Genomic DNA, 16,107 nt, shown 5'->3' with positions numbered 1-16,107 from the left:
TTTTGATTTCGTTGTAACAAGAATTTCATTATAACTGTGTTCGTGATAAAGGGAGTGCACTGCATGAGTAAGTGTGTATTCAGATCCTACCCAATTAATTGGCATAACTTACTGTTACCCCATTATGTGGAAACCAATTGTATGATTGTTTACTTCTGTCACGGATGTCTGCCTACATGCCATATATTGATTGATGTAGAAAGAAAGCATAGGAATTACCATTTTTGTTTATCATACTCCAGTCTTCCTGTGTATCTGTCTTGCATTCCTGTGTCAAGGTGTGCTTGTGGAGTATCAAGCACAGATATTTTCCTTCATGCTGCCAAAATGTACTGTATACGCCATATATTTTGCGAGTCTAAATTTTCGCGAATTGGGCATTCCCGACAATTTCTCGAGTGGTTAAGTTCGCGATTGTGGAGTCCTGTACTGAACGGAGAAGTGTACACACGTACTTCACGTTCACATTGGGATCAGAGTCAATAGTTTTGTGTATCTTTGATTTTGCGAATAGCACCTGACTCGCGAAATTCGCGAAAATAAAAACCTCGCGAAATATTCGGCATATACAGTAGTTGGTGTATTTACCACCAATCTTATTACTACACTCACCAATGGATCACTGACCTGATCAAAATTCATGAAGTGTAAAAAAAAAGAAAAGAATGTATGGTGACAATTGTGTTAACTAATGTTATGTCTGCATATACAATGTATACTGTTGCTGCATGAATTTAATCAACAGTCCACTATTAAAGAAAAATCACATACAAATATACATGTATTGTTCAAGCATGATCATTTGCTAAGCTTCCCTAGATTTTAGCTACTTTCATATCTATTCTTGCATAGATATGCCATGTATCATCTGTTCTCAAAGCAAATGATAAAATGAATACTGTACATTTCCAAGCAACTTCAGAAAAAGGCATACACACATAAGCTATTGTCAAAGACCTGTTTAATGCATATCAAAATATCGCAGAACACCACAAGTAGCTTCAAACTGATAGACGATTAGAAGTCAAGCGACAGGATTATAATCCAAGAAGATATTGATTCTGGGGTTTATTGCCATCAAATCTAATAGTAAACACATGTCTTTTGCCCTGTCACACACATTTTTTTTTTTCCAGCTGTCACAACCCCACACTCATGCTTGCTCCCCTCTTTTGGCACAGTTGAAATAACATTACAGCCTTATACCCCTTTCAAAAATTGAACCCCAATTATCTACATAAGAATAATGTGGGCAATTCCATGGAAATTGCATTCAGAAACTCTGAAAGTAATTTGCACTATTTTTTATCTTTTTTTTATGAGTGCCATTTTAAAACAAACAAATGCTGATGTTATGCTGTTAATAGTAGCATAAAAAAGGTGTAGATTACTCTAGTCCCGCCCTAATTTGACGACCAAGTTATGGCAATTATTCTCATAATTGAGTTTATGAAAGGGGTATACATGTATAGGTTGAATACGTCATCAATACTGTTGTCTATCTTATAGCATTCATTGTTTGCATGATGCAATGAATTAATAAAGAAGAAAGTTACTACTTGTGCTGTGGCGCATATGAGATGAAAGCTGTTTGGCAGCAGCGAGAGTACGTAAAGAAAAAAATAATGCTATTTGTGCTCTTTATCTTATCAGTCTCAAGTGTCCAAAACTTTTGTCTATCCTAGTTTTTCTACTCCCTAAAGGATTTACTGTCAAGCACTATAAGTGGTAAGGACAAAAGCAAAGTCATACATTCTTCACAGAGTCTTGGGGTCTTTCAGACTCACAAGGCCTGCCGTACACAAAGGGATGGGATTCTAGCAGAGATGGCACTTTCCGTAGCTTTTCACTCAGTAGCCAGGAATAAAGCCAGTTCACAGATAACCATGATCTGCAGTGACCTCTAGATCAAAGACTTATTCATCAAGGATTACTATTAAATAATCTCTTCATTAAAATGGCAGTTGTAAACAGCCAAGCAGAAAGTGGCTATTTACATGTAGGAGAGTGCTGCATTATTGACTTTTGATGATTTGGTTTTAAAAAAAAATACACATTCACAAGTACATTCAGATATGCGCCTAGTTCATATGTAAATATTAATAGCATGGTTTTCACAAAGACTAATCCAGTTTTTGAAAAACTGTAAAGCGAGATATTTTTGCGGCATGCAATGTTGGCAAATTGGAGCCAACCCGCTTTGTTTGTGGCATGACATTTTCGCGAATTGCCACTGGCATTCAATGCATGTTATAGTGTAGACAAAAAAAAAAAACTTTTTTGTGCATTTTCATTTTGTGAGTCTTGGCTCACGAAATTCTCTAAATTAAAATGCACGCAAACTTTTGTGGTTTTACTGTACCGAAGTTACAAGCCAATTTCAAGAAGTCTGCAGTGACCTTCATCTGCGCATGCTCAGGCTATAACTGTGCAATGGCTTTAACAGTACCTGCCATATCTTTTTTTTTCTTTCTTGTTAGCTTTACACTGCATTTTGTCAAGATAACAAACTGTGGTAACAGAGTAACAACTTACATGTAGAAATATTTGGTAATTTCTCTTATGCACGTTACTACTATTCATACACTGTAGTTCGTTTCAAAAATGGAAAGCATTTGTTATTGATATGTACACCAGGGCTCGACATTATTAGCGGTGGCCCAGTAGCTTCGGGCCACTTAGAGTTAATGTCAGGTCCACCAAATTTCTTTAAAAAAAGCTATCTTTCAGAGCCGGCGCACTGTTTTCAAAAGTGTGGGGGCTCCGGGTTTCATGAGCTAACAAGCAAAAAAAAAAAAAAAAAAAAAAAAAAAAAAAAAAAAAAAAAAAAAGGGTCCTCAGCTCATCTCTACCCGTCCACTTCCGGGTTTCTTCAGCTGACAAGCCAAAAAAAAAAGGTCCTTGGCTCATCTCTACCCGTCCATTTCTTATGTATTCCTTTGTATGGTGCACAAAAAGTGTGGGGGCCCGAGCCCCCACGGCCCCCACGGCTGCGCCGCCCCTGTCTTTTGGTGGCAGGATCGGGCACGTATGATTCAAAATGTATTATTATGTTTCCGTTTATTCCAAGCCATTGCATTTTAGATTTAAAGATTTTAGATGCCTCACCTGAATGGGCCACTAGGAAAAAGAAAGAGTTAGTGTCAAGCCCTACGTACACCCTTAATATATCTGAGATCTCCAAATTACATTCTTGGTACAAATGTGACAAATAGATGATGCAATCTAATCTCTGAGCCAGTGTTCAGGATGACGAGTATTTAGCAACGGGTTGTGATGAGTCATGGTCAACAGAAAACTGAACCAAACATGATTGATACCACTCAATTGCAAAAATTTTACGCAAATATGATTGGCGGTGTGTCAGGCACGATGACATACATAATATTATGAAGCCATCTTCAAATGACACTTGAATGATATGGGTCATAGAAGATCCTCTAAAATGTGATTTTTATCATTCTTTTTAACTGTAAAAATTGCCTGTATTTGGACGCTATTTTTAAGCTGTTATTACAACAAAACAAAAAAATAATAATAATAAAAAAATCAGTGATCAACTGCTACAAGTTTCCTGTCAAAGGTTTCATATTGAATATAGTATATAAAGAAAGCCCCAGTAATGAAATTCTATTCTTTTTAAAAGAATCGTGATGCAAGGTACATTAATATTCCCCAATAGATTTTTTAACGATCATAAAATCTGCTTATTGTTTCCTTGTTCCAAGACCCCCCCCCCCCCATCCATTTCATATGTTGCTCATTATGCGAAAAAAAAAGAAAGAGAGAAAGAAAGAAATAAAGAAATAAAGTATACCCTACCATCCTTTGGCTTGGATCCACACATTCAGCACATTTCACATTAAGATGCAAAACCTTGATTTGCGGCAGTATATTATCGGGTATGATATGACCTTAATGAGTCCCAGCTCAGTGCCATGTATTATCTGTTGACATTTTCCGCCTTCACGCGCAATATTTTCTCTATCCTTCGCATAGTCCTGCTCTTTTGGCGCCTCTCGTGCGCGCGCGCTCGGCGAATGCGTCTCTCCTCCCTATTCCTTGCATATTGTTTGTCTGAGACTTGCCCGATGGCGCCGCCCTTTGCTATCGGTTCCGCCTCGGGCACGAGTTCTAGAACCTTCTGGATCAGCTGTCGCCGCTCGATCACGAACGTGCGATTGCCGTGCTTGAGTTCGATCGTCCGTTCCTCCGCCAGTGCGCGTCGCTTAGCCTCCCGCTCCAGCTGCAGGTAGTCCCGCACACTGTGAACAGCATAGTTGGTCTGGTTCATCAGCTCCCGGTACCGCCGAAGGAACGGCGAGTCCAGGGGCTGGTCGACTTCATGATCTACTGGCCACGATGGATATCTGTGGCGATCAGAAGAAAATGAGGAATATAATATAGCTATCGCTCATTCAGAGGTGTAATATTCCACTTGACATCCCCGCCCGCAGAACTTAATTTTCCCGATGCGCGTAGCGCTGAGGGAAAACATTGTCTCGAGGGTAAAGTGTATACTCCAAAGGGACTGTCAAGTGGTATAATGATAGACAGAGCAATATTTGTTATATTGGCTGGTCTACATAAATATACATTAACCACCCCTCTAGTTCCGTCGGCAGGCAGTGAAATTCTTGAATATACGTTACCTGACATGACGTCACTGCTCGCAATGTAACGATTGCGATAGATCTGCACTATATAGCTTCATTAGTCACGTGATTGTAGTACTTAAGACCAATTATCGACCAGCGCGCTCACACACACACACACACGCAATCGCAATCGCAATCACAATCACAATCACAACCCTCCAAAAGGAAGAAAAGGTAGATCCTTTTAAGGCGAAAACCCTTCAAGACGTATAAGCATCTTCATTGTAACAATTATGTTCAGAAAAGAAGTCTCTTGTAGACTTGTAGACTCAATATACTAGTACAAGCCAACTGTAGTGACAGAAGTAATGTAAAAACACGTAAAGGTGAATTTCATTTAAATCTGATCCAAAAAAGAAAGTTACGGAATTCTCGAGCGTTACCATGACTCTGCGAAACAATGATAGCGATCATAATGAAAAAAAAGAGAAGCAGATTTGGTGCATTAAAAAAAAATGATAATGAACGGGAGAGGCCATCACATCACCACAGCATCTAATTTGCATATTTGAATGTGACACGATTATCTCTCTGTTGGACAAACGTGTGAGAACCCCAGATATAATTTGTCTCTCCCTTCGCTCGAGATGATTGATATCCGACTGATAAGTCATTAGTCATTACGAACACTGCCGAAAACAAAGACAAAACAAAATGTAAGAGAAACCATTTTGAGCTTCCAGGAAAGCAAATGACATATCAACGTGGATGCACTTTGGATTGTGGCAAACGTTACTTGAAACTGATGGAGTGGTTGAGCGTCCATCGCTTGAAGATAGCTTTCTCCGTGATGAACAGGTGGCCCCCGTCCAGGCGTGTCTCACTCACGTTGTAGTACGCGCACTCCTTCATCCCGTGCGGCTCGTAGTAGTGGTAGGGTACGCTGCGCGTCTCGTTGCTATAGAAACAACAAATATGAGTGATTATTGGTACTAGTCCATGGGCCAAGACCCGAAAAATGGGTTGTTGGTACCATCTGAGGTGGCACAACCTTTTTGGTGTCATTTTGTTTGTCGGGCATAGATATGCTTATCAAGCTATGATAGCATTTCCAAATGAGTAGCTTAGTCATAATAAATGAATTTTTAACCAATTTGGTCTCGTATTTATATCCCTATACTTCTGAATCGAAACTAAACCGCTATACAAAGAAGAGCACTGCCTTCTGTATGTCCACAGGTGTTCTGTTGTAAACGCGGTGCGCTTAGCTTTATTCAAGGCAGCGAAGGGAATATCCAAAGGGTTATGATGTCCACAGCTGTCACGCGGTGCGCATAGTTCTTTATCTAGACCAATGTACCGTTATCATATCTAAAGTTCCTCATAAAAGGGATTATCTATACTGTTTTTATACCACCCTCTCAACAAATACATCAGTAAACAAAAATCACTCTGTTCATTTACAGTGTTATTTATTATAATGTATTGTAGTGTACCGGTACATTGTTTTTGCATTATCTTTCATTATTGGAGGGAAATAAAGCGACATTGGCGTGGTATCAGCGTTTTCACCGTAGCGTTTTCGCCGGAAAATGATAAATAATTGAAAGATACGGTAAAATTCACGAGGAATTGCTTTTGTTGTTGTTGTTGTTTTTAGATAAAAGGATATACACTGTATCATACGCTTTGGATATTCCCTTCGCCGTCTAGAATAAAGACTAAGCGCTGTGGACATCATAACCTTTGGATATTCCCTTCGCTGCCTTGAATAAAGACTAAGCGCACCGCGTTTACAACAGAACACCTGTGAACATACCATAGAGCTGCATTTTACAGCTCTATGGAACATACAGAAGACAGTGCTCTTCTTTGTATGGCGGTTAGTTTCGATTCAGAAGTATAGGGATATAACAACGAGACCAAATTGGTTAAAAATTCATTTACTATGACTAAGCTACTCATTTGGAAATGCTATCATAGCTTGATAAGCATATCTATGCCCGACAAACAAAATGACACCAAAAAGGTTGTGCCACCTCAGATGGTACCAATATCTGGCCTGGCCCATGGACTATACGGGCTGGTCAAAATATATTGTACAATTCAGCGATTCATAAGCATACGGATCACGTAATATGGGAAAACATATTCTCATATTACTTTATACGCTCTTTTAACATTTTCGTGACAGCATATGCCAAAATACCATGTCAATCGAGGAAATTATTTCAACGCAGTAATAATGGAATATTAAGTTTTAGTATTCTATGCAGACTTTAAAATCAAATGACTGACAATATATTCAGAGTTTGGTAGTAAAACGGATTAAGTGTCACTTTTGATCATTTTAAAGGGGATGGCTAGTAACTGATCAGTGGGAATCAGTGGGAATGCTGGGGGATGATTGTTCCAATCCTTGTGGGATTTATTTAAGAGTACATTATATATCTATTGTGTGAAAATTATTTGCTTCAAAATGGTCTCATATTCAAGTAATGTGTAGTTTGATGGTTCCAGGCTAGCATGCCTGTACAGTGACGGGGCATTAAACTGCACATTACTTGAATATGAGACCGTTCTGAAGCAAATAATTTTCACACAACAATAGATATGTAATGTACTCTTAAATGAATCCCACAAGAATTGGAACAATCATCCCCCAGCATTCCCACTGATTCCAACTGATCAGTTACTAGCCATCCCCTTTAAAGTAAGTCCATTAGGCAGAGCAAACTGAAACCTTTCCACCCGATACCTAACTTGTGACATAATAAAGAATAGTCTTAAAGTTACGATAAAAAAGTCCTACAGTTTCTGATTATTGTCTTTGCTTTTTAGTAGCTTTAATCTCAAATATCTCAAAGAAACGAGCATGAAGTTAAGTCGTTTTGCGATCAAACTCTTCACTTAGGTGAACACACTGTGAAATGCGAATCAGGAAGCGGTGTTGGATGCTCTCCAGGTACAACAGCTGCTTTGTGCTGGTTGCGATGCTGAAGTTGACAGCATGTGTTCTTAAAGTATTTTTTTCTACTAAACCCACATAACATGACACACAGACAGAGACCTTTGTTGTCAACGAATACACAGTACGCTGCATAACCTCAAAAGTTGAACGTGCTATTTCGGGAAGGTTATTGAATCTCTTTAGGCCTCCTTTGTCTCCAGATTTTATCATTATCGCTAAAAAGATTTACAAACTCTTAATTCCTTCCCGATAACCATGTAGATACTCTGCAATCGCACGATCACGTAATCTACGACAATTTTTCTTAAAATAGGACCTTATAATTATACCACTGTTACACATCATAGCAGCCGTTTGCATCAATCTTCGCGGAAACTAGATTTAAATTCAACAAGTTTACTCTTTGAGTATAGTGGTACGTAACATATACTGACTGGATAGTTGATGAGTTTTAATATTACTAAATATGTTTTCACAACCACATTGTGGGAAAATTTATGGACTGTGTGATTCACTTTCTGTCCTGACAGCAGGTATATGCCCTAATGGTTCATCGCATCTACAAATCCCGTAGAAGTTTGTACGTTTGTGGTAGCGAAAATGTCATGCGTAGTGGTAGCCACTGTTCCATCGGAGAACCGAAGACAAACGATAAAATGCTTTACAAGTATACCTGCTATATACAAGTATGATAGACCCTACCAGATATACATTTATGAGTATGGTGCAAGAATCGTAAACTGAAGCGATAACAAAGATAGTGATGTCATGTCATTCGAACCAATAAGAATCATGCAGTTATCAAGACGTCGTTCGATGCGTAAGACCTACCGTATGTCGTCATTCAACAACACGTGATCATTAACGTTAATGCTGCCAATGCTTTTTAAGCCTTTACGTATTACTCGCTGCATATAATTATATACTGTTATTATGATTACTAAAATCATCATTGGAGGACTCGTCATCATCAACTTTGACGTCAACACTGTCGTCATCAGAATCCTGGACGTTGGTACGAGTAAGTGAATCTTTTTTTTTTTCCGCCGATCAAACTGCCCTCTTTTCTATATATAATGTCGAAATATATCATAGTTATATCAAACCAAATCAGGTCAAATCAAACAACATGTCCAAACCTAATATCGGAGCAGTAGTCGTCATATGCCATCCCGTAGACGATGATGTCGTCACAAATGTCGATGGCGGCTAGCATGGTAAACCAGCCCGTGGACAACCACGTGTTCGCCTGTTGTCTGTGTGGGGATAGATGTATTGAATTATTAGCGTGTATGGTGAATGGAGAACGAGCCATAGAAAGATATACAGACGTGGAAGATGACGAAGAAGAAGATTCATTGTAATGAGTCTGGAAGCACTTTGTGAAGTCTTAATAAAAAGCTTATCCTTTTTCTGATGTATAGGACGGAAGTTTTGTAAAGCGCACAGAGATTTTATAATACATGACTGTGGGGGATGCGTTATATAAATGCAAATTATTAATAGCTACGTTCAGATGTTTATCCTTAACCTCAAGGATAAGCTATCTTCGAGGATAAGCTCTATGGGCCGCCAAGTGTCGCACGGTCGATTTCGTTACGAATACGAATAAATAATTATTCGTCGACAAAATGACTGATTTCGTAACGAAATCGACCATGCGACACTTGGCGCCCCATAGACCCTATCTAATGTAATCGTCAAGTTCACCGTCACCAAACGTTGCTCTATTTCCCTCTGAGTATTAGTCTGTCGTAATCATTCCAGATATTATGATGCTCCCTGCGTCATAATTTTCATCTTTAAGGTCTCCACCTGGTTTAACATTCTAGCCCTTCACTTTTTTCACTTTATAGTCTATGAGAGTAGTGAGGAAGGCCCTAATCGTTTAAATAAAAACTAATTACGAAAAAAGATCATTCTCACTGGTAAGAATTGAGTAGCGAAATAAAATCGATATCATGGCTCAGAAGTATGTGGTTGACATCCCCCATGAAAGTGCCGTGACACGATTCATGTAACGGCAAAAGTACGTTACGTCACAGGTCAATCAGGCTGACTTTGAGAGACCACTATCAGTGCCGAGGTGGCAGTTTGTAACGTGCTTTCGATACCTCCATTTGGTTAGTACGTGTGCAAATATAGGATGATCCCATAACGTTACTTTGCCAGTCATCATAATCGGTGAACGATTCCTAAGAGAAAGGGGTTACTGACACATTTTTTTTTCAAGATTTCACAAAATTTATGCGAATGATTGCTAATAAATAGGGGTGAATATTCATTAGTGGAACTTGCTGATATACAAACTCACCTAAACCTTTCGCAAATCGTTACGAAAATATTTCTTAGCGAATGACAATTTAATGATTTCCCATCAAAACTTGTAAATATTTATGTTGAAACATTACTTCTGTAAATATTGCAATGCTTCAAAACTGTAAGTAATTATATCATAATTGTATTGTAAAAGGACTAGCCTCGACTAACCTGCTTGCTATCCCTGGCTCTTTTTTTTCTTTTTTTTTTACCAACAATAATTTTCTTTTACTTTTGACTATTTTGTAATTTATTTTTTTTAACGGTGTTGTTGTGTGGTATATTTCATTTCATTTCATTTCATGTCATACATTATTTGCTTATGGGGATGGATGTCAAATTCTGTTTCAATTTCATGCAACAATGCATACTATAGAGAGAGACGAAATTTCTAAGAGAATAATATACCTGCTCACACCAGTCTCCTTTCTAAAGACTCTCTCTGCGTAGTGCATCTGGTCTGAGCTAAATCCATAGAAGTTGACCTTAGGGTAGAGATGAGCCAGAAGGACTGCATACCTGTACTCACGATCCTGTAGCCTCCGTACATTCACCTGTTGCATGACATATACACAATAGCTATAGTATAGCATACTTATAGGCCCTATTATTATACCAATATTATTAGATATTTGTATCACGAATCTTTTCGAGTGGGATGAATAGATTTTATGCATCACACACAGTACAGTACTGGAATGAAATAGATTTGGCCACATCCAGCAACTAATGAGAAACTGAGATTCACATGACGTAGCTCTGCCAAACAACTATCATGAGCCGCTTAGATTCGTGGGAAATCTTGTAAAATGCACCACGACGGCACTCATGGAGATTCACTGTTTGTATATCATATATACAATTTATGTCTCATTTGATGAATCCCCGATTATGATTGGTTAAAGAATCTAAAAGTGCAGTTATAGTTTTCGCTATACTGTCCGGCAGTCAGCTATAGCGGTTTTTCAGTATGCACGTAAGATATGTTGCGCATTGTGAAATCATACTTTCTGTTATTTCTCTGACCAGTGGGACGACAACTTCATTTCTTTGTCTTGATTTAGCATAGATATCTCAATTAAGTGGGATGTGGTATATAAAACAAAACAGTTAAAACTATTTTCCATCGGTGATTTCTCGACAGTGATAGTTTTATAACCTTGCACCTCAAAGCGATATTTTGTGTACCCGGTACTATTACCCTGTTCATCCAGTTAATGAGTAGGTACTCGCTGCGGGTGTCGTTGTCCTGCAGCAGTTCTTTTCTCGCATTGTCCGTCTTCTCAAACGCCCTCGCTAGGTTGACGTGGGCGATCGACCGCACCGTGGTCTTCGAGCCGACGTCGCGCTCGAAGCCGCGAACGGGAGCGCTGTTCATGCGGAAGACGCACTCGGCGGAGTCGATCTCGTGCCCGGCGTCGGTCTTTAGGAGGTGGCCCGAACTGGAGACGACGGCACACGAACTGCAAGACAGACGGAGAGGCTGAGGAATGAGAAGAGAACATGCAGATCGTTTTACTTCATTTCAATCAGAGTTAAACAATTCAAACGAGCTGTATCTCAAAATCAAATTTACTTTCTCAAGAAACAATAATGCTATCATTAGTACTTAACATCGTGCTAGCGACAGAAATGCGATACTGCTGCAACTGTTACATCATCGTTGATAACAACGATGAAAGTAATTTTATTTCTTGCAGCAATTTTATCATTATTATAATAACAATGATGAGGACGATAATGATGGCAATTATAGTAATGATAAAATAAAAATGATAATGATGATAATAGTGACGGCGATGGCTATACTGGTAAATGTTAACGATTATAATTGTATCAACAACTATGGCAATAAGTAACAGGAATAGGAAAAGGACAAGAAAGAATATACTCAAAGAAGGAAGAAAGATGGGGAAAGGGTGCATAACATTAATCATACTGCATTAATTCCTCCAATGCAAACTCATTAAGATGAAATCGGAATGAAAACAGCATTGATATCTTCTGAATCTTCAATCAACAGTCAGAACCGAAAAAAATGCTAGGTTCACATTTTGGGGTTATGACAGTTTGGTCAAAAGTTGATCATCAGGACGCGTAAAGTGAGCGTATTTTATTAGTATACTGTTGTCAAGAGCAGCAACACGTTTTGTTTGAATTTTGTGAATATATATATATATATATATATATATATATATATGTATGTATTATGTATGTATATATGCATATATATATATACTGACATCAAAAGACTAAACCACAACATGGCGGGGCGGTGCAAGAACAGTAAATCTATTGACAGCAAATCTTGCACATTAATAGACGTGGCTGGTGTTGGGTAGCACCCCTTTAATCATCGAGCTTTCGGGCGAAAAGCCCTTCTTCAGGACCTATACAGTCAATGACAACAACGTATAAATAAAATCAACCTAGGTATAAAATCATACAAAACTCAACTAGCCTCATATACTATACATTTCAGAATATACTCAAACATAAAACATACCTCAATTCAGCGCATTTTATAACAAAAAACAAATCAGCATTTGATTGATTATTGAGAACGAGCCTTAGTACAGGAACGCCCCCCCCCCCCCCCATATACACAAATACATATAAGATACCCCCGACCACAACCTTCACACAGACAACACTACAAGACCACACTCAGCACCAACACAGTAAGTTTTGTTTTGAGATTGTATTTAGTAATAAGATATGCTGATTTGTTTATGTCCCCGCCGAACGAGTTCGAGCAGGGGACTATGAAACGGGCTCCGTACGTGTGTGTGTCCGTGTGTCCGTCCGTCCGTCTGTCTGTCCGTCCGTCTGTCTGTCTGTGCGTCCGTGTGTGATCAAAATGTTCAATTTGCTACTTCTCTGTCATTTATGAGCCAATTTTGATTCTGTTTGCTTTATATGATAGCACTACATGGGAGCTTTGAAACTTTTACACAGAATTTCAGTTGTGACCTTTGACCTTGACCTTTGACCTATATTGTACATTTTGCTTCAAAATGCTACTCCTTCGCCATTTCTAACCCGATTTCGATTCCGTTTGCTTTATGTGATGGCACTAGGTAAGGGCTTCAAAACTTCTACACAGAATTTTGACCTTTGACTTCTTTGACCTTTGACCTTGATTTTTGACCTATATTGTACATTGGCTACAAAATGCTACTCCTTCGCCATTTCTAACCCGATTTCGATTCCGTTTGCTTTATGTGATGGCACTAGGTGAGGGCTTCAAAACTTCTACACAGAATTTTGACCTTTGACTTCTTTGACCTTTGACCTTGATTTTTTACCTATATTGTACATTGGCTACAAAATGCTACTCCTTCGCCATTTCTAACCCGATTTCGATTCCGTTTGCTTTATGTGATGGCACTAGGTGAGGGCTTCAAAACTTCTACACAGAATTTTGACCTTTGACTTCTTTGACCTTTGACCTTGATTTTTGACCTATATTGTACATTTTGCTACAAAATGCTACTCCTTCGCCATTTCTAACCCGATTTCGATTCCGTTTGCTTTATGTGATGGCACTAGGTGAGGGCTTCAAAACTTCTACACAGAATTTTGACCTTTGACTTCTTTGACCTTTGACCTTGATTTTTGACCTGCATTGTACATTTTGCTACAAAATGCTACTCCTTTGCCATTTCTAACCCAATTTCATTTCCGTTTTCTTCATGTGATGGCACTAGGTGAGGGCTAACACTTCTACACAGAATTTTGACCTTTGACTTCTTTGACCTTTGACCTTGATTTTTGACCTATATTGTACATTGGCTACAAAATGCTACTCCTTCGCCATTTCTAACCCGATTTCGATTCCGTTTGCTTTTTGTGATGGCACTAGGTGAGGGCTTCAAAACTTCTACACAGAATTTTGACCTTTGACTTCTTTGACCTTTGACCTTGATTTTTTACCGATATTGTACATTTTGCTACTAAATGCTACTTCCGGCGGGGACATATTTTACGCACCGCGTAATTTCTACTTTTCCTTGTTTGTTATAAAATGCGCTGAATTGAGGTATGTTTTATGTTGAGTATATTCTGAAATGTATAGTATATGAGGCTAGTTGAGTTTTGTATGATTTTATACCTAGGTTGATTTTATTTATACGTTGTTGTCATTGACTGTATAGGTCCTGAAGAAGGGCTTTTCGCCCGAAAGCTCGATGATTAAAGGGGTGCTACCCAACACCAGCCACGTCTATTAATGTGCAAGATTTGCTGTCAATGCATATATATATATATATATATATATATATATTACATATACATAATAATACAGAGTCAGGTGATGTGAGAGATTCTTACCTGGCCAGACAGAATATTCATGTACCCCTCATGTTGCTTGTGCTGCACGGGGCGAAATTCTAGCCAATGGTCGCTGAAATTTTGACCAGCCACGGGAACCACACTCCTTGGGGTCCATTTGGACAGCAACCTCTTACGATTGATTCGCTGAGCCACAGTACTTGTCGGTGCGGTGAGGCGATCCTGTCGGTGGATGAAGGCTACGTAGACCAGCGAAATGACGACAGAGTATGCTACCGTGGCAGCGAGGTACCGGATTGGGCGCTGAAGATTGGTAAAAATTACGAAAGGCTTCAATTCAATTCATTTCAATTCAGTTCAATTCAATTCAATTCAATTCAATTCAATTCAATTCATTTCATTTCATTTAATTTCAATTCAATTCAATTCAATTCAATTCAATTCAATTCAATTCAATTCAATTATTCACTAAGCCAGTTCGGAGTTTAGCTTGTGTGAGTAAAAATGACCTTTCTTTTCAGTAAAAGGTTAGGCACTTTTCTAAGCGATAAAAGAAAGCTTGCCCCGGGGATTGCCCGACGTAACAATTTATGGAATTCATCAGTCATGTTCTAACAATGGATGAACTTGATTACACCAGACGACCAGAATGGTCCATATCATTATTAACACCTGGGAAAGCAGCCATTTAATTATTTTGCATTGAATGTGTAGGCCTATATTCATAATCAGTGACAATCTTTTTCCATTGATATTGCCAAATACCAATTATGCTGTCAGGTGGATGTCCTGGCAGGCACCTTTTTTTAAGGAGAACATCAATAATCATACATCACAAATGCTTATTTTATCTCAGTGAATTTAAAAAACAAAACAAAACATGCCTGTTGGTACAAATTACTTTCTTTGTTTTCTACTCATGCTTAAAGTGGAGTTCTAGACTGACTTATTCAATATAAAGTAACAATCCTTCTATACCAAATCATTGCAGTGAAAATGTATACACAATGACAATTTACATACATTGAAGGAGGCATAGCACCGAGACAGTCATTTATTTTACTATTACACACAGGAATTTTGTACAATCAAGTCTAGAAATCATGTTCTGATTCAGCAATGTTTGTAAATGTGGTTAATTCATTGTTTCCTTGATTTACGAAATGCGACATAGTTACATTTGCCTGAATTTGCAGACTTGTTTTTTTTTTATATACGCAATTGCTGATTTTCCAATTCAAGTTCAAGTTCAAGTTTATTTAACCAATTCATTAAACATTTGACATTTTACAAAAGGATACAGCATTAAGAATAATGAATGGATAATGAATGTGCATTAATTACACAATATAAGATGTTTTCATCTAGAATAAAACAGAACTCGGAGGATGATCTATGTACGTGTAAATCATTGATATATAAAAGGAATAAATGTGGACCAACTAATAAGCATTGAGGTACACCAAAAGTAATAATTCTTTTCGGGGCAGTTAGTAAGTGTTTGAATCCAGTGCATTGCTCACAGTTTATAAAAAGGACCGAATTCGAAAACCTTTTTTTGGCACGAAAAACATTCTTTTTGATCGTAAAGTTTATAAAAACAATCATGTATGAGCTACGGTGTCAAATACTTTGGACAGGCCGATATACCCACTAAACTTAATTATCTTCAAATGCATCAACAATCTTATCAACGAACTCGAGAAGTGTCATTGAGATTGAGAGTCCTTTGCGAAATCCATTTAGGTATACTGGTTGATATATGGCAGGGTCTATATCATTTCCCCCGGAAGGTATATACACGTACTACAACGTGTATTTGCAGTAATATTTTGAAATAAGAAATGACAATACTGATATTGACCTGCAATTACTCATTATTGATTTGTCACCCTGTAAATACAGGAGTGACTTTCGTTATCCCAA

The 16,107-nt window shown here is 38.2% G+C and overlaps 1 protein-coding gene across 1 annotated transcript; it reads right to left on the bottom strand.

The window, feature by feature from the left end:
• Positions 1–3,166: 3,166 nt before the first annotated feature.
• LOC139723004 (alpha-N-acetyl-neuraminyl-2,3-beta-galactosyl-1,3-N-acetyl-galactosaminide alpha-2,6-sialyltransferase-like) lies at positions 3,167–14,338 on the bottom strand. The gene is made up of 7 exons (XM_071634283.1): positions 14,325–14,338; positions 14,221–14,293; positions 11,090–11,371; positions 10,297–10,442; positions 8,709–8,825; positions 5,395–5,556; positions 3,167–4,370 (listed from the first exon to the last, which is right to left on the bottom strand). The coding sequence occupies exons 1-7, from the start codon at positions 14,336–14,338 to the stop codon at positions 3,944–3,946; spliced, it is 1,221 nt and encodes a 406-aa protein (XP_071490384.1). The 3' UTR covers positions 3,167–3,943.
• Between the last annotated feature and the right edge of the window lie 1,769 nt (positions 14,339–16,107).

The sequence above is a fragment of the Diadema antillarum genome, unplaced genomic scaffold, assembly GCF_040938485.1.
Source record: "Diadema antillarum isolate AM-2024a unplaced genomic scaffold, OU_Dant_1.0 scf00000180, whole genome shotgun sequence".
Lineage (NCBI taxonomy): Eukaryota > Metazoa > Echinodermata > Echinoidea > Diadematoida > Diadematidae > Diadema > Diadema antillarum.
This window is presented reverse-complemented; position numbering and strand designations above follow the sequence as displayed.

Excerpts from the sequence above, each read along its gene's own strand:
- LOC139723004 (XM_071634283.1), bottom strand. Across the intron at positions 10,443-11,089 it reads TCATTAACTGGATGAACAGG|GTGAATGTACGGAGGCTACA; the intron begins GTAATAGTACCG and ends GTCATGCAACAG. Across the intron at positions 4,371-5,394 it reads AACCACTCCATCAGTTTCAA|ATATCCATCGTGGCCAGTAG; the intron begins GTAACGTTTGCC and ends TGATCGCCACAG.